The sequence below is a fragment of the Geospiza fortis genome, unplaced genomic scaffold (assembly GCF_000277835.1).
Source record: "Geospiza fortis unplaced genomic scaffold, GeoFor_1.0 scaffold284, whole genome shotgun sequence".
Lineage (NCBI taxonomy): Eukaryota > Metazoa > Chordata > Aves > Passeriformes > Thraupidae > Geospiza > Geospiza fortis.
In genome coordinates, this window is record NW_005054508.1 from 776,519 (window position 1) to 804,165 (window position 27,647).

At 43.1% G+C, this 27,647-nt stretch overlaps 1 protein-coding gene across 1 annotated transcript in view; it reads right to left on the reverse strand.

The window, feature by feature from the left end:
* Positions 1-27,647, reverse strand: part of PCDH15 (protocadherin related 15) — a 518,357-nt gene that overhangs the window by 222,313 nt on the left and 268,397 nt on the right. Inside the window, exon 6 of the mRNA XM_031063502.1 lies at positions 11,872-11,937. Coding sequence (XP_030919362.1) covers positions 11,872-11,937 — 66 coding nt within the window. The remainder of the gene's footprint in view (positions 1-11,871; positions 11,938-27,647) is intronic.

Sequence of the window (27,647 nt, forward strand, 5' to 3'; positions counted from 1 at the left end):
ATGCTGAACAAAAGCATGAAACAAACCCCATATGGTCACTTGACAAATTTAACACCTTAAAACATTATGAGTTGATACTGAGGGGATTTGAAAGGGTTCTAATAACCCAGGGCAGCCCCTCAGCATCTCATGGCAGGTGGAGGTGAAGCAGGAAATGCCTCCCAAAAGCCTGGAGGGATGAGCTCAGCCTGTGGATCCCCAGCAAAGAATGCACAGCTTAGAGGGAAATGCACATCCTGGTATGCCCAGGCTGGAAAAATCCAGCGGAACACAGCTGAAACCTCAAGAATTTTTTTTTTTTTTTTGACCAGAGCTTTGCTTTTACAAAAGGTGTGGGAGAAATGAACTGCAATCTTTCATGGCCAAGGGAAGGGGAGGACAAGGGAAGGGAAGGAATGGTTCCAAGGACATTCCCCTTGGAGAGATGGATGCTGACAGCCCATTGGGGGCGTGGGGTCCCACAGAGAAATAGGTTTAATGTTCAATATTATCTTGTTCAAATAGGCTCAATGTCCAATATTCTAAAAAGATCATATATACATATACACACACACACACCAGGCTTAATCTATATTCTAAAAATGTCAAGCTTAAAAAATAAACACGAGAAAATTCCTTTAGTAAATAGATAACAACAAATGGGCTTTCACTTACCTGATTTAGAAAGCCAAAAAAACCCCAAACCTTTTCTTTGCCACAGAAAGCCAAGGGGGAGAACATGAGTGTGTAGAAAATGACACCATAAACATCAACCATTTGGTGATCCTCTTTCCTTCCTTCACTGGGAAACTTTTTACTATCTGGTGAGATATAGTTTACAAAAAAAAATCTAAACCTAAAAGACAGACAATTCAAGTTTTGCCTCAAATTGGTTCCTAAAGGATCTGGAAGAAGGGATATGCCTCTTGTTCTGATACAACAACCACATCATGCAGTGGTTTGGGCTGGAAAGGACCCCCCTCTTGTTCCACCCCCTTCCATGGACACCTTCCACAATCCCAGGTTGCTCCAAGGCCCATCCAACCTGGCCTTGGACACTTGGCTGGGGAGCCTCCCAGGAGACCCAGACAAAGCCAGAAGGGAATTCCCCAGGGATCTCTGATCTGTGGGGCAAGCAGAGCTAATTCTGGAAAGGGAAATAGATAAAAAGTGACCTTTGACAGATAGAAAGATCAGCTCACAGGCCACAAAACTCAGTAAGGAATTAGGACATTCAACAGTTAATTGCAGTGAGGGACCACCATTCTCAAAAGAGGGACTCAGTAAGATTTTTGTTGGTACAAGGAATGAGACACAAAGGTGTTATCAGAGGGAGCAACAACAAATCACAGATGATTAATGCTGGAAGAGACCTCTGGGACCATTGAGTTCAACTGTTAACTCAGCACTGCCAAGGCCACCACTGCCCCATGTCCCCAGGTGCCACATCCATGCGCCTGTGACATTCCTCCAGGGTTGGGTGGATTTGTCACCACCCTGGGCAGCTGTGCCAGGGCTGGGCAACCCTTTCAGGGAGGAATTTTCCCAATATCCAACCTCAACACAGGCACAGACTGAGGCCATTTCCCCTCGTCCTGTCCCCCAGCTGGCTGCCTCCTCATGTCAGGGAGTTGTGGAGAACCAGAAGGGCCACCCTGAGCTTTCTTCTCATCATCAGACTTGAGGATTATCCACCAAAAACCCCAGAGAGGGGAAGAATCAGCCCATGGGCCCCATCTCAGGCCAGCACTGCATCCTCTCTCTCAGCCCTTTGTATGCTGGGAGGAACTATTGGAAAGAATTGGATGCATCAAACAGAGGGTGTGGAGCTGCATGTGAGGGGAAACAGGATCAGTAACCAAAAAAAAAAAAAAAAAAAAAAAAGGAAAAGAAAAGAGACAGAAACTCTCAAAACACACAGCCACACTTGAAAAGTGAGGTGGTTCTCTCTGCTGCTGCTTTCCTCTGGGACGGCCTTTCTAAAAACTATTAATTCCTTGCATGGAAGATAATTTGTCACAGAACTGCTCTTTTAAACTTCACCCTGTTGTGAAAGTGACAAAATAATAGGCCCAACATGAATGCTCAGCAGTGCATTTCAGAAGCAACATGTGCTAGGCTTTTCATTGGGTTCATAAACCATCCTGAGAAATAAAATTTTATGCCTGGTAGAAGAAACGCATAATTATTCTTCTGAACAGAACTGAGATATATTTGGGCAAAAACATAAATGGAATGGTTTGGGTTGGAAAAGAACTCAGTGAAGATGTACTTCCATGGGCAGGGACACCTTCCACTGTCCCAGGTGGCTCCAAGCTCCAAAGTCCAGTCTGGCCTTGGGCACTGCCAGGGATCCAGGGGCAGCCCCAGCTGCTCTGGGCACCCTGTGCCAGGGCCTGCCCACCCTGCAGGGAACAATTCCTAATTCCCAATATCCCATCCAGCCCTGCCCTCTGGCACTGGGAGCCATTCCCTGTGTCCTGTCCCTCCATCCCTTGTACAGAGTCTCTCTCCATGTTTCCTGCAGCTCCTTCAGGCCCTGCAAGGCCCCAGTTTGGTCACCCCAGAGCTTCTCCTGTCCAGGTGAGCAGCCCCAGCTGTGCCAGCCTTTCCTCCCAGCAGAGCTGCTCCATCCCTCTGCCCATGCTGGTGCCTCCCCTGGGCTCTCTGCAGCAGCTCCAGGTCCCTCCTGTGCTGGGCCCAGGGCTGGGGCAGCTCTGCAGGTGGGGTCTCACCTGAGCCCAGGGGCACAGGGGCAGAATCCCCCCCTGCCCTGCTGCCCACGCTGGGGCTCAGCCCAGGGCACGGGGGGGTTCTGGCTCCCAGCTCTCACCCCCAGCACCCCCAGGGCTGCTCCAGCTGCTCATCCCCAGCCTGGATCCATCCCAGGTGTAGCATCAGCACCTGGCCTGGTTAAACCCTCTGAGATTCTTGCCCCTCCAACAACTCCCCCAAACACCTCAAAAGAAAAAATAGGTTTGTCAGAAGGAGAAAAGGATCCCTAGGATTGGAGTAATGGTATAACTTTGAGATAGCCAGGAGGTCCAGACTTAATGATTTATTTTAATCAGGATCTATGTTACTAAACAATTGTGTCAATAGGATAAAAATGTGGAAAGGCAGAGTAATGATGAAAAATGATGCTTGAATAAAGGAGGAAAAATCTCTCAGAGCCACGGAGCAGAACATTTGGCTTGATTAGCATGACTTTGAAAATCTGAAAGGATACAAGGAGCTTTCACATGAGACTCTGTAACAAAATAAACCAACAAATGAAATTTATGTTTGAGCTAAGCAGGGCTTTGAAATCCATCATTTATTGAATCATTCAGTGTTCCAAGCACTCTGCTGTTCAAAACAAGCAATAACTTAAGTGTGATCCTTATTAGTGATTCAAAGTTGGAATAAAGAGAAAAATTCTGATGTTTTGGAGCAAGCTGCTTAGAAACGCAGGGAATATGAAGGAGAAACATATGATCCATGAATTACTAAGCAGATATCCACCATTTTAAGATCAAAATAAAATTAGTGCAATTAAAGGAAGCTGGGACATGACCATTATAAAGCCATTTTCCCCCCATGTTTTCTGCTTCCCCTCCCTCTTTTTGGGGGGAAAGGTTTGAAGGGTTATGAAAACATTGAGGACAGCTCATTATTCACCTGGTGCAGATCCATGCTCCCAGTGCCACATCCAGACACACCTTGAAGAATGGGAAATGCAAAGCCATTCCTCCTCAGCCAGGTGTGAAAAGGGACTGGGGTTATATCATCACCTTGAATGGAAATTTAGGTGAGGTTTCCTTGGAAGGAAGTAATTTTTCAAAAGCATGCCTGGCTTACAGAAAGCATCTCAGAGAAGTAATGGGAATTTTGTCCTGGGGGACAGACTTCCCAAGATTTTCAGGTGCCTCCTGAAGAGACACAGAATTCCAGGATGGGTCAAAGCTGAAAGGAGCTCAATGGGCACCTGGTGGCACCTCCCTGCTCTAGCAGGGCCATCCCAGAGCACAGGGCACAGCAATGTGTGCAGATGGATCTGGACTATGCCCAGGCAGGAGACCCCACAGCCTCTCTGGGCATGGACCAGGCTCTGCTCTGCGCAGCAATGGCACCACAGGAACAGACAGCAACTGATGCCCAGGAAGTTCCACCTGGACAATTTTTTTCCCAACTGGCAATATGCTTTGCTTTAGTTCCATTTAAACAGAAACAGCTACCTGCAAACCGTTTCAAAATCAGGGAGACACAAGGCAGACCAGGCTGGGAAGTCAGAGAGAAAACATGTGTTGGAGTCATGGCTCTAAGCAGAGGGAGATTTATTTTGTTGTGCATTTCAATCTAAACAAATTAGCAAATCAGGCAAAACCTAGGGAAGATGCTTTGCCAATAAGGATTTATTAGTGGTTTTCTTTGATTATGGATGTGTAATTGGGCAGCAGAGCAGGACTGCAGCAGCACACGAAGGAAACACCAACAGGACATCTGTCCCACTCGAGATTTGCTCCCCTGATTTGGATGAGCCAACTGCAAAGCCCAGCAACAGCATAACTGCATTTCTTTAAGAAACATGCTACAGACTCCAAAATTAAGTTTTCTCTTTCCAGCTCTTGATCAAGGACTATCAGAACAAAGCTCATGGGTCACTTTCAAGAATTTGGGGGTTTTTTTCTCCCCTCAACTACAACACCACATTTGATAACACCAGAAACAATACACACAAATATTTTAGAGATGTTTAAATCGCAGAATGGTTTGGGCTGGAAGGCACCTCAAAGACCCTCTCTTTTGCACCCCACTGCCATGGGCAGGGACACCATCCACCAAGCCCTACTACACAGTTACACCTGGCAGCAGGGAGGGGCCCTGTGCCTGGACAGCACCCTGTACATCCGGCTCACTGGGTACTGCAAAGGGATTTGTGTGCAAACCTTCCACAGCCCTTGGGCACTGTGAGCTCTCATCTTCAGTGCAGTTTTGTCCATTTTAATCAAACACTTCATTTCCCAACAAGGTAAGGTAGGGAATTCTTTTGCCACAGGAGAGACTGAAGGAGACCAGTTTGGGGGCCCATCACGCTGCTGAACATCTCTCCTGGTGTTAACTGGACTTGGAAAAGAACTGACATGGCTCCAACCATTCAGGGGGGATATTGGAATGAAAATCCTTCCTGTCAGGGTGAGCAGGCCCCGCCACAGGGTGCTCAGAGCAGCTGGGGCTGCCCCTGGATCCCTGCAGTGCCCAAGGCCAGGCTGGACAGGACTTGGAGCAGCCTGGGACAGTGGAAGGTGTCCCTGCCCACGGCAGGGGTGGCACTGGATGGGCTTTAAGGTCCCTTCAAACCCAAACCAGTCTGGGATTCCTATACAGGACTCAGCTGAACAAAGGTGAATTTTGAGAGCTGAGTTGGCTCAGCAGAGCCCCAGCAGGTCCAAAAAGCTGATTCCAGACTGAGCAGCTCCAGCACCCAAGAACCAGTAGAGCTGGGAATTTTGGAAAGGGAGCACCTGCCCAGAGAGCTCACCAGAGCTGAGGGCAGAAGGACAAATGGATTCTGAGCTGCAGGGCAGGAACTCCATCATTTGACAAAGAACTCCCATAAAATCCCACTCCTCAGAAAGGAGAAGATCCATGTTCTCTGACATCAGTGTCACACTTTTGCTGGTGGCACGAAAGGAAAGCTGAGCTCTCAGGACTGGGACAGCTCCATGGGACAACATAGCCAGGCTGACCTTCCCTGGGAGCTGGTTGGAATAGCCTGCCCCAAAATTTACCATTAATTAAATTGAATTTACCCTGCTCTGGGTTCTGTTTTACACTCCAAAATTAAAGAGACACCAAAACACTTGGAAAGCACATTGCAGTTCTGGACACCAATCCCCAGCCATCACCTCCCACTCCCTGAAGCAAAACTGATTTTAAAAAGCCTCAAAATGTATCAAATCTTCTGATTCTTGCACTGCTTTACTGGGACTGTGACAATCAATCAGGAGAAGACAATCAAAGAACATTGCTACTGAAACAACATTTGCTGTTGCAAAACTGTATGGAATAAATACTTTGGGGAAATATGCAGTTCTTCATTGGCAAAGGTAAATAGACACCCTGGGAATATGAATGGATCATGTACCATAATTTGAATAATTTATTCTGACTACTCAAACTGTCATAGATGAGCTGTTCAGAAAAAAATCCAGTCACTCTGAGGAGAATTTCCAGTAAAAAAAGGAAATCCCAAACACATTTTGTAAAGGCCTCGGCATTACAGAGCAGAATCGTGATCCACAACGATTACTCCCACCTCAAAATGGAGTTCAATTCCTGTTTTTTGCCATTGAAACATCACTTCTCTCTCTCATCCCTGAGGGTAATTCAAGGACCTCTGTTCCACCTCTACCAAGAACACCAACACCAGCTTAGGATATTGTCCAGACAGCTGACAGCATGAAAATAAATAATTAGTTCCAACTCTATCCCTGTTTCCTGTCCTTAAGAATTAATCAGTTTCTTAAAGGACAACTTTTCTCTATTACTTTGACCCTAAATTATCTCCTGCTTTTCTGAATTTTTAATTTTTTTTTTAAATTCATAATTAAAAAAATAACTGAAAATAGAGAATTGCAAAGATCTGTAACAACAGCTCTGCTTAAGTCCCAACCACTGCTGATGTGCTGATAAATAGAAGTAGAATAATAAACTGATCCATTTTATAGCTTCCTCAGTCTTTACACATTTGTCCTACACGAAAAACATGAGAATTTAAAGCCATGGCATAAAACCAGCATTAGACACCAAATTGATTCATTACTTCCCAATGAAATCCTTAATACCCAAATCTGGAGAACACATCATTTCGGAACAGAAATCAACAAACAGGATGGAATGAAACAAAAATAATTTCCATAAATTTCATCCTCTTTTCCCATCTCATGAATTTATAAACTAAATCAAATTGTCAGGAAAGAAGTGATATTTCCTGGGGAACATTTTGATTGAAGCAACCTGCAGGCAGAGTTGAGAATCAACACCTATGAGCCAACTGCTGAAATGAAAAATGGGGAAAAAACATAAATACAAGCTAGAAAAAAATTAAAAATATTCCATATTCCATCTCACTGAAGTAATTTATTAGCTGAGTAAATTATGGAGGAAATTGTGGACAGTTCTTAGACCAGAGCATTTAGAAAAATAAACCAAGTCAGCTACACTTGGGTGTCTCTTGATTCTCTGGCCCTGTCACAGCTTTCCCACCCCCAGCCAGGGAGGCAGCAGCAGGAAGTCCTTTTGCAGAAGTTTTCCTGGAATGTTCACTGTTGCCAGGGGATTTCTATGGCCCAATTTAACCCCTTTTTCCAAGTCTAATAATCAGCACACTCCTAAACAGCCCAGGAATGCTTTGAAGAACCCAGAAGCAGAGTCAGAACTTCTCTCAGTGTTCAGCCACGTGGGGCACAGGAATCAATACAAATCCACTCCTCCTGTTAGAATTTGTCCAGAACATTCCATAAGGGTAACAACTTCTGACAGAAGTTCCTCAATTTGGCAGCTATTGGATCTAACGGATCACCTCTCTTCCCATATGAAAACACAAATTTGGAATAAACTCCACAGAGTGAGGCCTAATTTGAGCAGATGTTATTACATGTGCCTGGGCCTGATCCAGCTCAGATCTGTACTGCTGGCTAATCTAATGTCTTAGACCTGGGATTAATGACCACAGAACAGCATCAGCACCCAGAGAATCAGCAAAACACTGCTGAGACTCATCACCAAAATCTCATCATCCACCTTGACTGCACCCTCAGCTGGAATGGCCAGACTGAGCCTAGAGACTCAGCCTAAAAATGGCCAGACTGGGCCTAGAGATTCAGCCTAAAAATGGCCAGACTGGACCTAGACACTCAGCCTAAAAATGGCCAGACTGGGCCAAGACTCTCAGCCTAAAAATGGCCAGATTTAATTCCAAGCTTTATTTATTTGCTGCAATACCTTAACTTAGATCTGCACGCCACATCTCCATTGCCGGACAAACCAGATTCCAGGTTGGTGAAGATAAATTTGAAAAGGATGGTCAAAAACTGGTCAAAAATATTCATAAACACATTAGGGAGCTGTAAGATTGTCTAAAGAAGTGGGAAAAAATCTAAGTGCGGCCAGGGAGGCATAAAGACAATGGCATGAGCTAGATTAAACATCAACTGAAGCACTTTCTCCCTGGAAACATTTCACAGGAATGATAACAACATGTAAACTAATAACTTGAATTTTTTCCATTATAGAAACACTACGAAAAATAGTGCACCAAGTAAAAGCAAAATGCAAAGAGTCCTCAAAGTGCCTTTATGGGTAAAATAAGAAAAATCAAGATAAAATCACCATTTGGTGCCTTTCCACATCTACACATACACTGCAAACTTGGGAAATGCTCTTCTCAGAATCCCTTGAAATGGTAAAACTAAGATGACTTTCCTTCATAAAGCTGATTTTTGAATGATAGGAAGCAATAGGTGAAAGTATTTTTGTTTAAAATTAAAGAGTGAGATGCTCGTGAAGGCAATACAAGAATATAATGGAATCATTTAGGCTGGAAAAGCCCACCAAGGCTGAAGCACATTCAAGTCATTAATTCATCCTTTTTCTTGAAACAGGAGGGAAAAGTAGGAAATGAAATCCAGCCACAGCTCTTAAAGAATGCATTTCTTGATAGACCTGTGCTCAGCCACAGAAACCTTCCAAGCTGATTTTAATAAATAACTTCTCCTGGGATAACAGGACTCTTCCTTCTTTATGGCTAATTAGTTCAATTCCAGCCCTGGTGGCCACTGAACATTTAATTGAGTAATGAATATTCAGAGGCATCACTCCCAGTCCTCATCAACACACCTAAGCCCATCTCTGGAGGGTGACTACAGATTTTGTGCCTCTGGGGACATTTTTTTTTAATCCCTGTGGATTGTCCCTGAAAACCAAATTAAACCAGTTTGGACCAGCATGGAAAACATCAAGGTAATCACATCCATTCTTCCAGTATTACAATATAATAAAACTGAAAATAAATTGGTGCAAGAGAATTAGGGGGAAGAAACCCCACAGCTTTGTTTCCTGCATTTTTGTGCCCTATTTCCCATGGGTGCCTCCCCACAAGGGGTTATGGAAGGGGATTTGCAGCAGGATCACAAATCCTCTGCCTCCCCTGAAGTCAGGCTGAAGAAAGGTTGCTGCTGAGAGAGCAGGAAGATGAAAAGGTGGAAAAATAACACTTGACCCACCTATAGCCATGAAAGCTGCACTTTCCATGTGTCAGACATCTCCAAGGAACATGGAAGAGAGCAGAAGGTTTTGGGATTTGCTCCCATTATTCATTAGAGCACTCAGAACATCATAAGGGAAGCAGGGAGAAAAACATCCACCAAAATAAAACCAAATCCCACCAGCATTGACTGATTTTTCTAGGGTGGGAAAGAGCACAAAGCATTCCTAACTGTGGAATTGTTTTGTTCTGGATAGAGCACCAAGATGCCAGTTCTTATTTGTCCTCTCATTACGGGAATTCACTTTGGTCTGCTTGTTTCCTCTACCCCAACTTCTGCTTTCTCTTCCAAATCCTAATTTAATCTCTAAATCTTTAAATCTTGCCTTGTAGTTCTTTCCCAAGAGTATACTTTCCATTAAAAAACCTGCCCAAATCTTCAAATCCCTTGAGAATTTCAGGCTGCTCATGTGAAGGGCTGCTCCACATGGAGGTCTCCAAAAACTTGGGGTACACTGGCAAAGAGAAAGTCTGACTTAGGAATAAGACTCATTCAGACTTTAAAACAAGTTAAAACCAAGTCTCAAATCCAGTAATTAAATAAAAAGAAATCCATGGGCGAAAATAACTCTCTGCCTATAAAAATCATCCAGAAAAACGCAGTTTTGCTGTTAATATGATCTGAAATACTATCATCCAATTCAGTTCAACACAGAGAAAATCATAACATAATTCATTTATTCCTTAAGAAAGGTCAAGTTCACCCCTTCCAGGCTTGCTCACATAAGCACAATTATAATGTCATTTACTATGGTACCTAAATTACTTGATATAAAGAGATATCCATCCCATGGCAGGAAACTGTCAAATCTTAACATCTCTGCTGAACTCAAGAAGATCTTTAAAGGTCAGGCATGATACCTGTGTGCCTGCCTGTGAAAACAAGCAAGAGTTATTTGGGAAAAGGTTTTTATTCTGTGAGATTTGCTGGTCTCTGACTTCCTGAGAATTAGGAATGAGCTCAATGTGCCATGGCACAATGGGACTAAATATCTATTCCTAAAGAGCAGGATTTTCTGTTTATTGCCAGAACACAATGGCCACCTGCACTGATGGAATAAAATGTCCCAGCCACTGTTTTGAGATCTCCATCCTTAGAGAAGCCGTTCCAACCTCAACAACAGACCCTTAGAAGTAACAGTGCCATGGAAGAAATAAAATAACAGTAAGATTTCACACTTTAAGGGAGCCTAGAGACTTGTTTGTATGGGCACAAACAAAATTAGGTGGATTTTTATTCCTGCATCTCTTGGAGATGCCAATATAAAGTTTGGTCACCGTAAATGCAGAACACCATGCATTCCTTATTAAGTTTTGTATCTCAGACTGAGTTGGGTTGGAAGATGCCTCAAAGCTCATCTCATTCCAACTCCCTTGCTGTGAGCAGGGACACCTTCCACTAGATCAGGTGGCTCCAAGCCCTGCCAAGCCTGGCCTTGGACACTTGCAGGGATGGGGAATCCACAACATCAACCTCTCTTTCTAAAGGTTTTCAAAGTTTTTTTGATGGCAAAGTTGGTTTGGATTTATTTATAAACCCTTGCTGTTAGCGCAGATTTATTTCTAATGAGTAGGGAGGATGAAAGGCTACGAGAGACGAGCTATGGCAGCCAAACCACTTCAGCTGAGGGGGTCATTCCACCAAAACCGAGCAGGCCACAACTGGAACACATCAGGATTCAACAGCAGCTTGCCAAGAACCAATACATCCAATTCAAACAGCACACCCATCTTCAGAGCCCTCCTTTGGACTCTCCTGACTGCAGGGAAACCACCCCAGGAGGAGGGAAAAGAGCCTGGTTTTAGCCACCCCAGTACCAGAGCTTTTTCAGCACATAGGTGTATTAAAAATTGGTTTATTGAGGAGTTTTACCCATAAATGCATTTATCCATCTGACTTTGAGCAATTCCAACAAGGAAAGCCTCCCAGAAAAACAGCAGAGAAGTTCCACCAGCATCACCTGGCTTTATTCACCATCTCATGCACTCATATCTGATAAACCACAGCCACACGCAGCAGAAAACCAGACCCAGCTTGCAAGGTTAAAAAAACAAACAAACAAACAAACAAAAAACCTAAACACACAGAACACAAGCAGGAAAGAGTAGTTATCTTACTCTCAGGAGTAACAGCTGATTGTAGCAGGGTAAAGCACTCCATCCCATCAAAGTACACTACACAACTGCAATGCTCAGACCACAGATTAACAATCTGAGAACTTTCTGATTTGTTAGGAGAATTAAAATACTGAAAAAAGAGACATTCATTTTCTTTTGAAATGTCTATGACTACAATCAAGTTCTTCCATTTCAGAGGTGTCCACCAACTCATGTTCCTAAACTTAGAGGGAGCCAACAAACAACTTTCCAAAAGCCAGGTGGGAAACCCAGACCATGTTGTTAACACTCCTTTCATGCTGCAGAGTAAAACTTCAGCTTTACCCAAACAAAACCAAATACTGACCAGAACTTTGTCCTCTGGCACTGTTCCACTGACTTCAGAAAAATTAAGAAGGTCTATTTGCCACAAGGGCCTTAAAGAGTGGTTATAAATAATTTGTGATAAATAACTGTGGGGCACTCACCGTTGCGACTCTCCTCGTCAATGGGAACTATTGTGGCTGGAGGACCTGTTCTGGCCAACTTGCAATCTATAAAGATGGAAAAAAAAGAGTTATTTCTCATTCCAAAATAGGATCTCTGGGGTTTTGTTGTTGGGTTTTTTTTTAAAAAGAGTTATTTCTCATTCCAAAATAGGATCTCTGGGGTTTTGTTGTTGGGTTTTTTTTCAAGTCAGCATATTTGGCATGCTGAAGGTGAGTATTCCCTTAAATGTGATGCAGGTATGAGCTACAACTGATTGTAAAGTTACACTCACAAAGGTGCAAAACAGAGCTGTTTGCTTATCCCTTACTCACAGGAACTTTGTAAAGCAAGGGAGGATGTGATGACAAAAGATCTCAGGTATGATCCATACGTAAAACATTTGAACTGCACAAATATTATAATGGTTTTTCCTCTTCCTTTGCATGTCATGAACACACACTCCTCAAATCATAGAATCACGGAATGGTTTGGGTTGGAAGGGCCTCAAAACCCATCCAGTGCTACCCCTGCCATGGCAGGGACACCTTCCACTGTCCCAGGCTGCTCCAAGCCCTGTCCAGCCTGGCCTTGGGCACTGCCAGGGATGCAGGGGCAGCCCCAGCTGCTCTGGGCACCCTGTGCCAGGGCCTGCCCACCCTCCCAGGGAAGGATTGTTGTCACATTCCACCATGATCCAGTTGGATGGCTACACTAATGATCCTCTTTGTGTTTTGCTCTAGAGATCCCATCAGGAATCTCAATGTGAGTCAGGACACAGGGAATACGATGGAAATTTAATCCAAAGAAATAACAAAGGAATGATTAAAAGGTATAAATCATAATTAAAGCTTCACAACAGAAACAAACAAAATTTGTATTTAACTGCAACAAAAAGGATCTACTTAGTGAATGGAATTTTAATAACTCTAAGGAGAACACAAATGAAAAGCAGACGAGCAATGTTCAGGAAGTCATATTGTGCCATCTTACCCTCATATTGCCAGTCTGGAGTCAAAAGTTTAGAGTCATCAATGGAGGCAGAGCAGAATAACGAAAGAAAATAAGTAAGAGTTTGTTGGTTTACTCAAAAGAGAGGTTCAGAGATATCAAGCAGTACATGCAGAGCTAGCAAACACATAAGTGTAGCCTTAAAATACATAAAAGCATGATCACCACATGTGATGACTGTTTTAGGACCAATCAGGTTTTCTACATTAAACAGCAGAAAACCACTATCCCCTTTAAAGCATATGGAAATAAAAGTTCATTAGGAAGAGCTTTTAATTTTCCAAGGGTATCATTGACTCAGTGAGAAAAGAGACAACCATTCTCCTTCCCAATTCACCACTCAGGACTATGTGAGATTGCCCATGATTTTATAGACTTTATGAGGCTCCTCTGAAGCACAGTTAATCCAAACTATATTTGTGTGAAATTATACCTTCTAATCAAGCTCTGGGCTCAAAATAGGAAAGGTATTACTGGTTTGGTTTGGTTTTTTGAGGTGTATTTTTTACACACAAATCCCAACAGAAAATCATCTGTAAATTAAACAGAAGGACAACCGGAGGTAAATTCTGTTTCTCGTCTTATGGTAAAAATTACACATTTGTGGACTTCAAAGGACCCAAACTAGAGCTCGTTACAGCCTCTAATTACCCCAGCACAGACAAGACCTACAAAGGGAGGTGAGAGCAGTGAAGCTCAGATCTCCATTTAGGTGAAGCCCCTAGAGGACATCTCTACAACACTGGGTTTTCCTCCAGCAGCAGCAGCTTCGTGTTGCCCCTGAGAAAAGGCCTCCAAGACCACCAAGCCCAACCTGTGACCAAATACCTCCATGCCCACTTCACCACTTCAAAGCATAAATAAAATCACTAATGCCTGAACTCTCCCCCTCCCTACTCCTTTCATTCTTATATGCTCTACTTTGATACATAACAATTGAAAATTTTCAGTTTGTTTGGTTTTTAAGAATTAAATTAACTATTATATTAAAGCTTTTTTTGTTTTGCAGGCATTAACAGAGCAAATAAATCGCCTGGAAAACCACATCTTTCATACCACTGTAGTTTCCTACGAGCACACTGTGTGGGAAGATAAGAAATGTTTGCATTACCTGTATGAAATATGGCTTTTTATTTTTTTTTTCCCTGCTCTCATTTTTTTCACTGGGTACAATAAACCTTCCAGGGCCATAATAAAACCAACTTTAACTTTTTTCTAGAGATGTATGTTTTCATTTTCTAGATGTTCAGGATTTGGGGAACTGAAGGACCCTTCAACAAACTCTTAATTAGGGCAAAGAAGCTCAACAATAAAAACTTTTACTGCAACTTTGTTTTCAGGAATAGCCCTACTATACCCCGTACAACAGCAACTGTAAAAATAAAAATAAAAACCAAACTAAACATCAAAATAAAAATCCAAAGCAGGGACAATTTTTAAGTCTAAAAATTGCATATATCTTAATAAAAGAATAATCAACATTAAAAAAAAAAAGTCCATGGAGCTTTTCCCCATCTTCTCTGTTTCCATGATGTTTTCTCCCTGCTGGGTGTACCAATGAAAGTGTCATCTAAATCAGGCCAACTTCTAGTTTATATTCAATTAAAAAAAAAATCAAAATTACAAGCTAAATCACATGTTTACATTAACAACTTTTCTTAAAGCTGGTTTTCTATCAAAGACACCTGAATTTCCAGAATGAAAAACTAAACATTGTACAGTGCACTTAAAAGGAATGTCCACCATTCCATTGTGGATCTTGGGCGTCTCACAGAAAAGGCAGGGCTGGCCACTGAAATTCAGCAATTTGCGGAGGATTTATCACAAGTGTGAGCAGGTGAAGCAAGAAAATTTATCACGAGATAAATTTCAGTGAAAAGATTAGAGCAAGAGCCAGAAGTATGGGAGGGAAAACAACCAACCAAACAAGCAGGATGGGAGTAGGAAACTTCTAGATCAACCCATGGCACCAATAACAGATTTGTGAAGAATTTTTATTGCATAGATAAAAATTTACAAATTATTTCACATCATTTCACCATGCCAGCACTACCCAAACCTCCTTTTTCAGTCATTGCCACCTCACCCTTCCCTTCTGCAGGAACAAACCTAACAAAGCCACAGACTCAGTTCCACATCCATCACCACACCCTGAACAGATAAATCTAAAACTGCAGTGTGACACAAATTTCCAATTCAGACACAATAATTTTAATGAAAAACCTTGAAGACAACTGGTATGTTGTAAATATATTGGGGTCCTTTTTTTCCCCTCACAAAATATAATCAATGGGGTCCAAAAACCTAAGCTCAAGCACTGTCTGTACAACCAGGCACCAGCCAGAGATGGTGGGAATTCCTGGGGACATGAAAATACATCTTTGGACAGAGCCAGGTGCAGAGAAAACTTATTGCCATCATCAGGAGGATGGAGAGCCTGTCTTATAAAGATGACTGAAGCTGGAATTTATTTAATCAAGGAAAATAGAAATTCTCTGGAAATACACTTGGGTAAATTAGCAAGGAGTAAAAACGAAGTTCCTTAAGCTAAAGAGTAACAGCAATGAGCAGCGTCCCTTAGGAAATTGTCCTCAGTGCTGCTACATGAAAGAGGCTCTGTTTTTAGGAGAATCCCAGAATGTTTGGGATGGAAGGGACCTTAAACCCATCCTGTGCCACCCCTGCCATGGGCAGGGACACGTCCCCTGTCCCAGGCTGCTCCAAGCCTCAAAGTCCAGCCTGGCCTTGGGCACTGCCAGGGATCCAGGGGCAGCCCCAGCTGCTCTGGGCACCCTGTGCCAGGGCCTCAGCACCCTCCCAGGGAACAATTCCTAATTCCCAATATCCCATCCATCCCTGCCCTCTGGCTGTGGAATCCATTCCCTGTGTCCTGTCCCTCCATCCCTTGTCCCCAGTCCCTCTCCAGCTCTCCTGGAGCCCCTTTAGGCCCTGCCAGGGGCTCTGAGCTCTCCCTGGAGCCTTCTCCTCTCCAGGTGAGCACCCCCAGCTCTCCCAGCCTGGCTCCAGAACAGAGGGGCTCCAGCCCTTGGAGCACCTCCAAGGCCTCCTCAGTACTCACTCTACTTCTCTCAATTTTTTTCTCCAGTATTTTGCTGAAATGATCCTCAACAGAAATTATTTCAGCACTAAGACTGCTTTATTCAACCCAAAAAAAACCCCCACAGAATAACTGCAGCCCCAAAGGTGACTTAGGAAGGAAAAATTTCCACAAGACTTTAAACCCAAAGAGCAGAAAGGTGCCCCGTGTCAGTGTATGGGCCTTGGTAGAACTCTTTTAGCCATTATTTTACCTCTTCCAATTTTACACTGCAGTTTATTACCAGAATGTATTACCAGAACATGCCTCTGTTCCAATTTTCTCAACAAAAAAACAAGTTGTCCTTGAAATTCCTGGACATATAATGGAGTAGTTTTTGAAGTCAAATCATGATAAATCAAATACACTTTAAAAAGGAAAAGCATTCCATAAATGAGCTTCCCTCCCTACAGTTTTCATGATGCATTTTATGTTAAGGCAGCAATGCTGGTAAATGGGATCCTGAGGCAGCAGTGCCCCTGCCCCAAACTCCTTACAGGAAAGGCAAATGGAACTTACTAAATAAAACAACAAGCTCTGAAGGCTTTCCTAAGACCTTGCAGCAAATAATTTCTGTTCCTGTTGTTAACTTCACTGTTTTTCCTAGCAGTTCTTCTGCTTTACCCTTCTTTCATCAAGAGAAGGGGATAAACAAAGGGCCTCTCTCCTTGGGAGCAAAGTGAGAACCTCTTTAGCAAACTCTCCATGTAACAGTGTCAAGGCTCAGCTCTATTTGGTTTCTGCTGGCTAATTTTCATTATTTTAATTTCTAATTATTTTTAATGAGATGGCTCAGAGGAAACCCTCAATCACTGTCCTAGGTGAGACACTCAGCAAGGTCAAACAGCCTCAGTACTAACACAACAACTTGAATAATCAGGTATTTTCCCAGCAGACACCTCCTGGATCATCTTCCTTTCACCTTTGAAACCCTTTCAAATCCCCTTCCCATCCAGCATTTCCATTCCTTGGAGGACTTCTCTCTGTTTTACAGCTAAAAACACAAAAAATCATCTATAGAAATTAAAACAGTGGTTAATGAACCAGCTAATAACAAACTCCCAGTGTGGGGAACCAACAGGCAATGCCCAGAGCTCTGCAGATACCCAAGAGGAGAGAATCTCCAGTGGCAGGTGGAAAAAGCTGGATGGTCTTGGAGGCTCCTTCCACCCCAGACCACTCTGTGACTCCATGGTCACACAAGCTGGGATTTGCCTGACAGCCAAATGTCCCCTCCTGCCAGCCCTGCCCCACAAACTATGGGGGTCTGCAGTTTCCAGCAGCTCCTGTTCTCCTCCTGAGCTCTCCTCCTCATTCCCGCATCCCAAGGGCCATCTGCACCCTCACAGCCCCTCTGCCACCTCCAAAGGCACCAGCTCCTCCAGAAAGGGCTTTCACAGGGTTTTCCACACTGGTCTCCTGCTCCCAGTCACTGGAGGGACTCTCAGACTCTCAGGATGGTTTGGGCTGGAAAGAACCTTTGGGATCCCCCAGTTCCAACCCCTGCCTTGGGCAGGGACACCTTCCTCTTTGAACAACAGGTTGAGGAGTAGCTGGAGACACCTGAACTCCTACACCACTCTCTGTGTGTGGAGCTTGCCAGGCTCCAGCAGATTTTGCAAATCTCTCCTCAGAAACTTGTGAGAATCCCCACACTCACATTTCTGAGAGGCCCCATGCTCACCCTCACAGGGACAGCTGAACCTCAAACACAGAGATTGACAATGCAGGCATCAAGGTAGAGGAGTCACAGCCATCCAAAATTGCATTTACACTCCCCCTACCAAACACAATCACTTGGTAACCCCAAATAACCACTCATATTTCCTGTATCTCTAAATTACAGCTCAGTAAAACATTTGAATGAGGTGGGAGCAGTGTCAGGAAAGGGTTATTCTGGTCTTTGTGTTGTATGGCTTCAAAGTTTAAGAAAAACAGCTTGGCCCACAAAGTCCTAAAAATTTAAGTGACTTCAAGCACAAAAAGTCTCCCACAAGACTCGAGAGGGGATTTGTATTTGCATCAACAGAGCACAGCTGTGAGAAGAAAGTTCTTAACCTAGTCCTACCCCTCCAAAGACAAAAGGAGTTTCACCTTGACACAAAAAATAAGTGAGGAGCTCTTCAGGGAGAACAGCACAATCATCACCTGGAAAACACACAAACAGCCAGCCTGAACCTTCCTGGGACACAATTCTGGGAAGTAACTGCAACCTCCTCCTGAGCACTCCTGAAATAAAACTGGGAAAAAAAATTCACTTCCTTATGCTAATCACCAACTCTTCTTCCAGCTGCTGCAGAAACACTCAATCATTACTCTGAGTTATTTCATTATTTGTCTTATATTCAAGTTTGCTTTTATTTAGTCAGATAAATGGTTCCATTTGTTTTTATTTAAACAGTCACAGGGAGTGCAATGGGCAATTTCAAACCCCTGACTCAGTTCCTAGCAGATACTCAGCCCAATTGAAAAGATTTTCCATTTAATAAAGTTCTACCCACTAACAGTCAAAGGAGTTTATTTTATTTGTTAGCAGAAAAAAAGTTCAATTTTTATTTTTAACTGAAATGAGGATCAGCCTCGAAACCTTGTCAGTAATTCTGGAAGGCTTCTCAGCATCAATCCCTTACTTCCTAGGACTGACCTCCAAAACAAGAAAGAACAACGTATTAACTCTTATATTTGTCTTTTCGTTAATATTTCCAAATTCTTCCTGACTCTATGAAAGTGTGCAGCATCCAGAACATCTTGGAGCAAGTTTAATTTGAGCAAGTCATGGCTTGTTCACGTGGTACCATCCCATCACAGTGCAGGAAGAAGCAGCATCCAACCATTCCCAAATGACCTTCTATTCCCTCCATGGCTCCAATAAACCACTTTATCATCCCCAAAAACTGCAGCAAACAAGAATTTATGGTGAGTTCGGGGCTCTGATCGCTTCAGTGACTGCATGCTGTCAATAAGACAAATGGCAAAATGGAAAATTCTTCAAAGAGCCACTAAAGCCACTTTCTTTGATATGCATGTGAAAGAAAACACCTTGGATAGGCACAACATCCAATACAGAGAAAATTTCTGTGGGAAGGAGGCAATGACAACTTTGATACTACAAAAAGCCTGACCCAGCAAGCAAGTCCAAATTATCTCCCATAAAGTGGATTTGTTATGTTGTTTCTTTCTCTCTGTGTTTATAAGCATTTTAATTTAGCTCCAGAAAATTAAACAGAGCCGACTCCCAACATTCACCAGTTTTAGTTTCATGGACACCCTTTTCTTCAACCATGACTCTTTCCATTGTGGAGAGGGGAAGAATAGAGCTTATGAAAGAGAGTTTGGAGAGTCAGAGATGAAGAGAGGCTGGGAGAGCTGGGGCTGTTCAGCCTGGAGAAGAGAAGGGTGTGTGGAGACCTCACAGCTCCTTTCAGGACCTGAAGGGACACAGGGCAGCTGGAGAGGGACCCTGCAACAGCAGTCCTGACCCTGGAGGGACAGGACACAGGGAATGGGTTCAGACTGACACAGGGGAAATTTGGATGGATATCAGAAAGGAACTGTTCCCTGGCAGGGTGGGCAGGCCCTGGCACAGGGTGCCCAGAGCAGCTGGGGCTGCCCCTGCATCCCTGGCAGTGCCCAAGGCCAGGCTGGACTTTGGGGCTTGGCGCCACCTGGGACCAAGTGTCCCTGCCATGGCAGGGGTTGGAATTTTGGATCTTTAATGTCCCTTGCAACCCAGATATTCTCCAGTTTTCAAGTACTTAAAGGCTTTTCTCCCCATTTCCTCTACACGGTTAAGCCCATCAAACACTTAGAGGTGTCTTGGAGATACCGAGTGAGAAACACCAAATCCCAACCTCAAGCCTGAGTCACCAATATTATTGTGGCCATTTTAAATGAGGAATTAAATTATTAATGAGGAAACAGACACTTGATTTCTGCCTGACCACCAGCTGGAAATTAAGAGTTTGTGTGGATGGCACCCACAAGATCCAGGATGGAGCAAGCCCAGAACTAAAGGCGAGTGATTCACTAAAACGCTGCCAGCACAACGAGTGCCATGAGGGCAGTTGTGCCCCTGAGGTGGCTGGTGATGGGACAAGCTGCTGAGAGAGCACAATTCAAAAAATCTCCATCCTTCACAACCCCAGCCTGGGGTCTTTAATGGATTGAAACCCCCAGCAAAGCTCCTGGGAGCTGGCGAAGCCTGGGAAAACAAGAGCAGCTTTTCCAACCTGGAGAGGCCAGGAGTGAAATCCTTGCAGGCTGATTTAAAGCACCTCACATCTCTCTCTGCCTGAACAGGTATTTCTGTTCCCAGCTGCACTTGATTCTCCAAAATACCCCAGCTGCTCCTGAAGGAAGCAGCGCTTTGTCCTCACCTCCACTTCCATTCAGCAGGGAACACTCAGGGGGGAAAAACACAGCCATGAAAGAGTCTCTAAAACTCCATTTACACACTGAGGGTCCTCATAAACAGCCACATAGAGCCATACATTTAAAGTGAGTAACCAAGCAACCCCAGAGCAGGGGCAAATGCCCCGCCTCGTTTCCTGTGTGGCCATTCAGCTCCACAGCTGGGCAGTTTCAGAGGAGCTTGGCATAACCTTTTACATTAGCTGGCTTGTGCTGCCATGGCTCTGCATTGAGAATGGCATAAGAAGGGCTTTCACGGGCTATTTGCAGCTCTTCCTGAGAGAAATCCCTAATTGCAGAGTCTGGGAAGGCGCCCCAGCAAACCTGAGCTTGATTCAGACCCATTTGAGATCCTGCTTAAACCTCCCAGAGTTTGTGTGCTTTGATCAGAGTTAAGCCCTGCTCTCAAATTTGGAGCTCAGGCATTCCAAAGCACGAGGGAGAGGTGAATTTGGGGTTGGGTTGGGTTTGAACTGGACAAAAAGTGAGGCTGGGTGACAATCCAGTGCAAAAAAAAAAAGGGACAAAAAGCAAATAAAGACCATTATGAAAAGCTCCTGTTCCATTTCAGGACACACAACCTGATCAGCTAATTTATCTCATGTCTTTATTCTGCCATTCTTTTTTTTTTCTTTATTTTATTTACAGATACAGTATCTCTAAAGGGTTTGAGACCTGCAAATTGCCCTGCCAGCGCTGTGCTTTGCTATTTTATTTTTACAGCTTGAGATGAATGCAGAGCCATCCCTCTTTCAGACATTGTGCTTTTCGATTGAAATAACTCCCCATTTTACAAGCAGTTTTGGAGTTGACAGGAGTCTTTAAAAATCATACTTGTGCCTGAAAACACTGTAAAGCACATAAAAACATGATACTATGCCAAGCAGCAGCTAAAATTACCATTACCAAAAGTCATTTTTAAGACCATTAAAAAGCACTGGATGAGTCGAGAGAAGCTGCAATATCTTCAGAAGTGCTTTCAAAAGTTGATTAAACCTGCTTTTAACCATTCCTACGCCCCCAGCATTCAAATTTCATCTTATTTTTAATATTTGTTGAGATTGCATTTTCCCTATTATGCCTGTAATGCATTTAAGACAGAGCTCTCATAGAGGAGGATGAAAAATTTCTAATATTGGAACTTCAACTCATTCTTGGTACTATAAGCAACTTTTAAAGTAAATTTTGCCTGCTGTAGTACCAGTAGTAAAAGCAACTTGGGAAAAGCAGTTGGAGATACTCCTAACATTTCATATTGTTGGAATTTCTTTAAAATCAAATAAATTGGCATTTATTAACTGAAACATGAGGTGAGCCAATAACATTCATCCTTGCCATGTTCCTAAAGGGTAAATTTGTCAGTTTTGCATCTTAGGTTAAATATTGAGATTGAAAATCATATTTAATAAGCAGGCTTCTCATCTTGTCAGGAAGAATTTCTCCTATTTCAGTCCAGATTTTTATATGTCTAAAACAGGCACAAAAACCCCCTCAGTTTGTATTCTGCAGAACTGATGGCAATGAGCTGAGAGAAAAAAGTATTAAAAGTAATTTTTAAACTAATTTCAGGGGAAAAAAAAAACCTCCACAGAATTTTGATATGTACACAAGAATATGATTCTCTGTAAAAACAGATGTCAAATTTTAGAATATTTCAATGCCACATGAACCATTGAATGTATTTTTACCATTAAATGTATCAATATTGTTGAATGTATTTTTGGGGCTGTGATTTCAGTGGCTTCCTTCAAAAAGCAGCACTTTATAAACTGGGGTAAGAAAGTATTACACAGACATGAAACCTCCAACTTTGGGGTTTTAAAATTCTAAACCCCACCCTTCAACCTAAAAAATCAGCAGCATTCACAAGCTATTTTAAAAAATGAATCAAATTGTCTGGTAGAACAATTTTGCTCCACTGAAGTCACCTGTAAATACTCCAATAATTCCAGAACCTTCCCCTTGGTGCCAGTCTCCAGCAGGCAACCCAGGAAAACGGGTGCTAATTAAGCTGCCACTCCTAGGATTGTTTGTGTTCCAGAGAATTAACCACCTATTTGGGGAGATTTACATATTGTGCCTAGAAATAGCTCTCTCCTGACATCTCTAATGAAGGCAATGTTGATCAACATCTTCCTGTAATTTAATCAGGACCTCAAGCAGCAGTGGCAGAAGGTGAGGACGTGGCTTTGCCATCCCAAGCCATCTCCTTGTCTTAACAGACACTCAATTCCCTCAGCTCCTCAAACTCTCCCTTAGACACTGCTAAGAACACCCAGACAAACAGATTGCCACAAGTGCATCTTAATTAAAACAATGCAATTTTTTTCCATTTTCCCCCAAAAATACAACCCTGTTCTGGAGGAACGCATCCTACAGTCATGGCATTGCCCTGAATTATCCACCTGAAAGCAGGGAATTCTAGAATTCCTTCATCCTATCCCTGCAGGGACAACCATCTGCACCACTGAGAACTCACCTGGATGTTGAAAGGCTGGACCTTGGTCCTGTGCCTTAACTAAACAACGATTTAATTCCCACTGAACACTGCCATGAGCTGAGACAGGGAGCTGTGCTTTGGAAAGGCTTATAGATTTTAAGTATCCAAAATTAGCAGCCAAAAAAAGCCCCAACAGGGCCAAAAATTTTGGTTTTAAGCCCATTTCCAGGCAAACAGTGACAGAATCCAGGAAATGGCAAGGAATGAACTTCCTACTTGCACTGTGTGAGGCTTTATAAAATTACCTCACTTTGCACAGAGGATGCTGACACAAAGTCAGGGATGGAACAGCTGCCCAACAAGGACGTGGAAAGTGCTGCCTTCCCAGGGTGTGAGCGAAAAACAGGCTCCAAAGTCACAGGCACAAAGTCCTTTCTCCCCCTCAAAAAAAGAGAATACATCTAAGTCGTGAGTCCCAGCCATTGGCACGTCCCCCATCCAGGAATAACATGGAATAAGGAGATTGCCCAAGAAGTGTCACCCTTGGAAGTGTCTCTTAATGAATTATGGTCCAATGGGTTCAATAATTGAAGCCTGAGCTGATTTCTGACCATCCTAGAGCCAGTCTGTGTTCAAACAGCCTGAGTTAATTAGGAAAGCAATGAGGACTGCAGTGCTGGAGAGCTACAGAGAGTTATTTGTGGCTCTCCTGGTGAGCTGCACACTTTGGAGATCTAATTTGTTGAGTAAAAACCAAGGTTATCTTGGTTTAATAATTAAACTTGTTCCCAGTCCACAATGTGTTACAGGAGGTGTGCTTTGGCTTCCTGTCCCCACAGTTTATCATTCACATTTTCAGGTAAATTCACAAAATATCTCCAAATTTGAAAAGAAAAAAAAAAACCAAAAAAACAAAAACCAAAAAAAGAGAAAAAAATAACAAAAAAATAACAAAAAAAAAAAAAAAAAAAAAAAAAAACAAAACCAAAAAAAAAAAAAAAAAAAAAAACAACACAACAACAACAAAAAAAAAAAAAAACACCAAAAAAAACCACCCAAAAAAACCCCCCAAAAAACCCCAAACCAACCCAAACCAGTAAAGAGCAGGAGGAGAAAGGGGGAATGCAAAATCAGTGCTTTCTTCAAATTTAATGCTAGAAAAACCTTTTGGTGAAAAGCACGAAGGCAGAATTTAAACCTTTTTGTTTCTCTTAAGTATGTGTTTAAGAAGCAAACCATATCCTGAGATGGAAGGACGGATCTCTGGCATCTTCTCTTACTCCTGTCACAATCTCCTTATCATCATCTTTGGAAAGTTTGGGCCCTATTAATCCAAAACTGTCTCAAAATTGCAAAATGGTGAGAGCCTTTGAACCAATTTAGGATTTGTTTTAATGAATGGAAGGTTTACAGATATTTCATCTGTAAAGCAACTCCGTGAGGGAGGAATTATGGGATGGGACAAAGGACTGGTGGACTCAGCACCTGTCAGCTCACAGGGCTCCCAAGCATCCACCTGGAGAGGATTCCCAAAAAATGATGTTAGAATCAGAGAGGAATTATGGAATCCCAGAATGGTTTGGGTTGGAAGGGACCTTAAAACCCATCCAGGGCAGGGACAGCTTTCACCATCCCAGGCTGCTCCAAATCCCAAAGTCCAGCCTGGCCTTGGGCACTGCCAGGGATCCAGGGGCAGCCCCAGCTGCTCTGGGCACCCTGTGCCAGGGCCTGCCCACCCTGCCAGGGAACAATTCCTAATTCCCAATATCCCATCCAGCCCTGCCCTCTGGCACTGGGAAGCCATCCCCCCTTGTCCTATCACAGCTGCTGCTGTGTGGACTCTCCAGCCTCCAAACACCAAAAGGCTCCTTCCAGAAACTTGAGTCAGGATGATTTTTTTTGTAGCTTATTTTTTCTTTAATGACGTGGTGAAAATAAAATGTAAGCATGGTTCACCTGCTGTCTGAAACCTTTATCATCAACCAACTGATAAATTGCAAGGAGAAAGCTGCTGGGTTTCTGCTACATTGGAAAAGACATTTCATATCCCTTGCAATATTGACTCCAGAGCCTGGAAATATTTACTTCTCCATTTTTACCTCCTTAGAAAACACCTTCAAAAATAAACACCTTACAGGACAACCTGATTACCATCAAAATCTCTCTGTCTGGCTGCACCCTCAGGAGAGTTGAAGGCATGGAAAAAATATCATTCCCTAAAAGGCAGCAGCAGAGTCCCCATCCCTGGAGGTGTCCCAGGAAGGGCTGGATGTGGCACTCAATGCTCTGGGCTGGCACAAGGTGGGGATTGGGCACAGGTTGGATTCCCTTTTCTTGGAGGGCTTTTCCAACCTCAATGACTCTATGAAATGGTAAAAAAAAAAAAATCATAAATTCTGCTCCTGGTGCTGGAAAGAAGCTGAACTTGCATTTTGTGTTTGTTTCCCTATGTACATTAATTTTAGTTTAATTTACACATGTAAATAAGCATAAAATGCAACTCAGCTCCTTGTTGCAAAGATAATCAATTAAAAAAAATAATAATAATAAATAAGGAGGATATTTGCTGGCAGAAATTACGACTGATCATCTCTCCTTGTAAGGATACAACTCTGCTCAGTGTTTTGGCTCCCATGGAAAATGGGAAGTGCCAAAGGAATCTCAGTCTCTGCCTATCAGTGCTCCTTCCAAAGACCTGAGGACACATAAAACCCTTCTCTCCAAGCAGCACCTGCTTGGAGAAAGGACAGGAAAGGACAGGATTAGGAAAAGTGTTTCCTAGGTCAGCCCAATCCAGGTGCACATCCAGAGAAGTTTTCCATCAGCAAGGATGGGCAGCAAAAAAAAAAAAAAAGTGTTTTTTCTTAGGTGTACAAATTATAATTCATAAAAAACACATGAGTAATTTGGGCCCACAGGCTACACAGAGGCCACCAGCAGGAGGACAAAGCTGGACTCAGTTTAATTTCTAATAGCTGGAAATAAAAGGATTCAGGGCAGCTTTCCTGTAAGGTTTTCCCCTCAGAGATAGCACAGGAAATAATCCTGCAGATGAGACAGCAATTGCATGGGTATTTCTGTAGGATTTAAAGTCTTCTAAGCATTCAGTAATGCCCAGATTCTTCCCCTCCTAATTCCCTTCAGTTTTTGAAGCCCTATTTTTTGATTTGATCTCACCTACAGCCACTGATAAAGAGGCAGCACACCTGACATGGGGCTTCTCAGCCTCTGCTCCAGCTCCAGGCTGGCTGAAATGGAGAGCTTGATTAATTTTGTATTAGCCAGCTGCACAATAACTCCCAAGCCATTGATTACAAGGGAAGAACAAGCAGATAATGCATTTTCTTTGCAGACCTCCAGTATTTAATTATACAAAGGTTCTATCCACAGGGTTGGTGAGAGAACAACTGAGCACAGCTCTGGGAGCTCTTTATTATTTTCTGTGTGTGATTGTTCATGTTCTTTAAGTTTAAAATTCAGTGTTGTTTTTGGTTGGGGGCCAAATTCCGGTTCATGGTGGGTTTAGTTCTGGATAAAGACGAGACCAGTGGTTTATCTGAAGCCACTCAGAGTTTGCCTTTCCCTGGCAGTTTGTTTGTAACTATTTTAATTAGCAGACAAGAATGAGGTCAGTGATTATGTGGAAGGAGTTTAGATACTGAGCAGTTCAATGATATTTAAAATACTCTGGTACCATCAGGCTTCTTGCACAAGCAGAGCCTCTCCTCACCTGTTAATCACCATCTCCTGAGCAGAATAAAAACACCAAGCCTTGGAAACCAAAGTGCTCAGCCCCTGGAGCTGGAAAAGCACTGCCTGTGCCACTCTCCCCACTGATTTTCTTATCTAAACAGATCAAGTTGGAGATATGAGGAGCAGTTGACTGGAGCAGACGAGGCTGGGTCATCCTGATTAGCTCCATTTGATTACACTTCTTAATTGCTCACGTGCCTGAGATCATTAAATGACAACAGAGGGGGAAGATTCCCTGAATATTCCAGATGTGATGTTGGGAATTAGGAATTGTTCCCTGGCAGGGTGGGCAGGCCCTGGCACAGGGTGCCCAGAGCAGCTGGGGCTGCCCCTGCATCCCTGGCAGTGCCCAAGGCCAGGCTGGATGTAGCCCATCCTCTAAGTTACAGTTTCACCCTTTTCTTGTTTTTTTTCCCTTTCCTCCTGTAAATAATACAAAAAATGCACTTGCACATCATTTGTATTTGAACATCCCATATATCTTATATTTTCTAACATATGCAACTGTAGGAAGTTTTCACAGCCTTGAATTTATTTCCACAGCGGCCATCAATCACTCAGAGACGTTATTTTGCTGGCTTTGTTGATAGAGATTTTGTTTATAGTTCCCCCTTCACTGAAACACCATATTCTAAAAGATCTGATTCTTAGGATAAACTCACAAAGTACCTTTGTCCTGGTAGGAAATCTATCCCAATTAAATGGGGCAGCAGTGAATCCTGTGGAGCACAGCACTGCAGAGTGAGAAGAGGCTTTTGTTTGATAGATGGATTAGGAGCATTAACTTGGAATTCTCTGTATATTTTCTATGAATACAACAACAATAAAAAATTCAAAATAAATTTTAAAAACACCCCAAAGCATTGAAGAACCTGTTTTCTTTGTGTTTCTGTAACAGCAGAGTAACTGCTCAGAATCATAGAATAATTTGAGTGAAAAGGGACTTGTTAAGAGCTATTTTTAGTTCCACCCCCTGCCATGGGCAGGGACACCTCCCACTGTCCCAGGCTGCTCCAGCCTGGCCTTGGGCACTGCCAGGGATGCAGGGGCAGCCCCAGCTGCTCTGG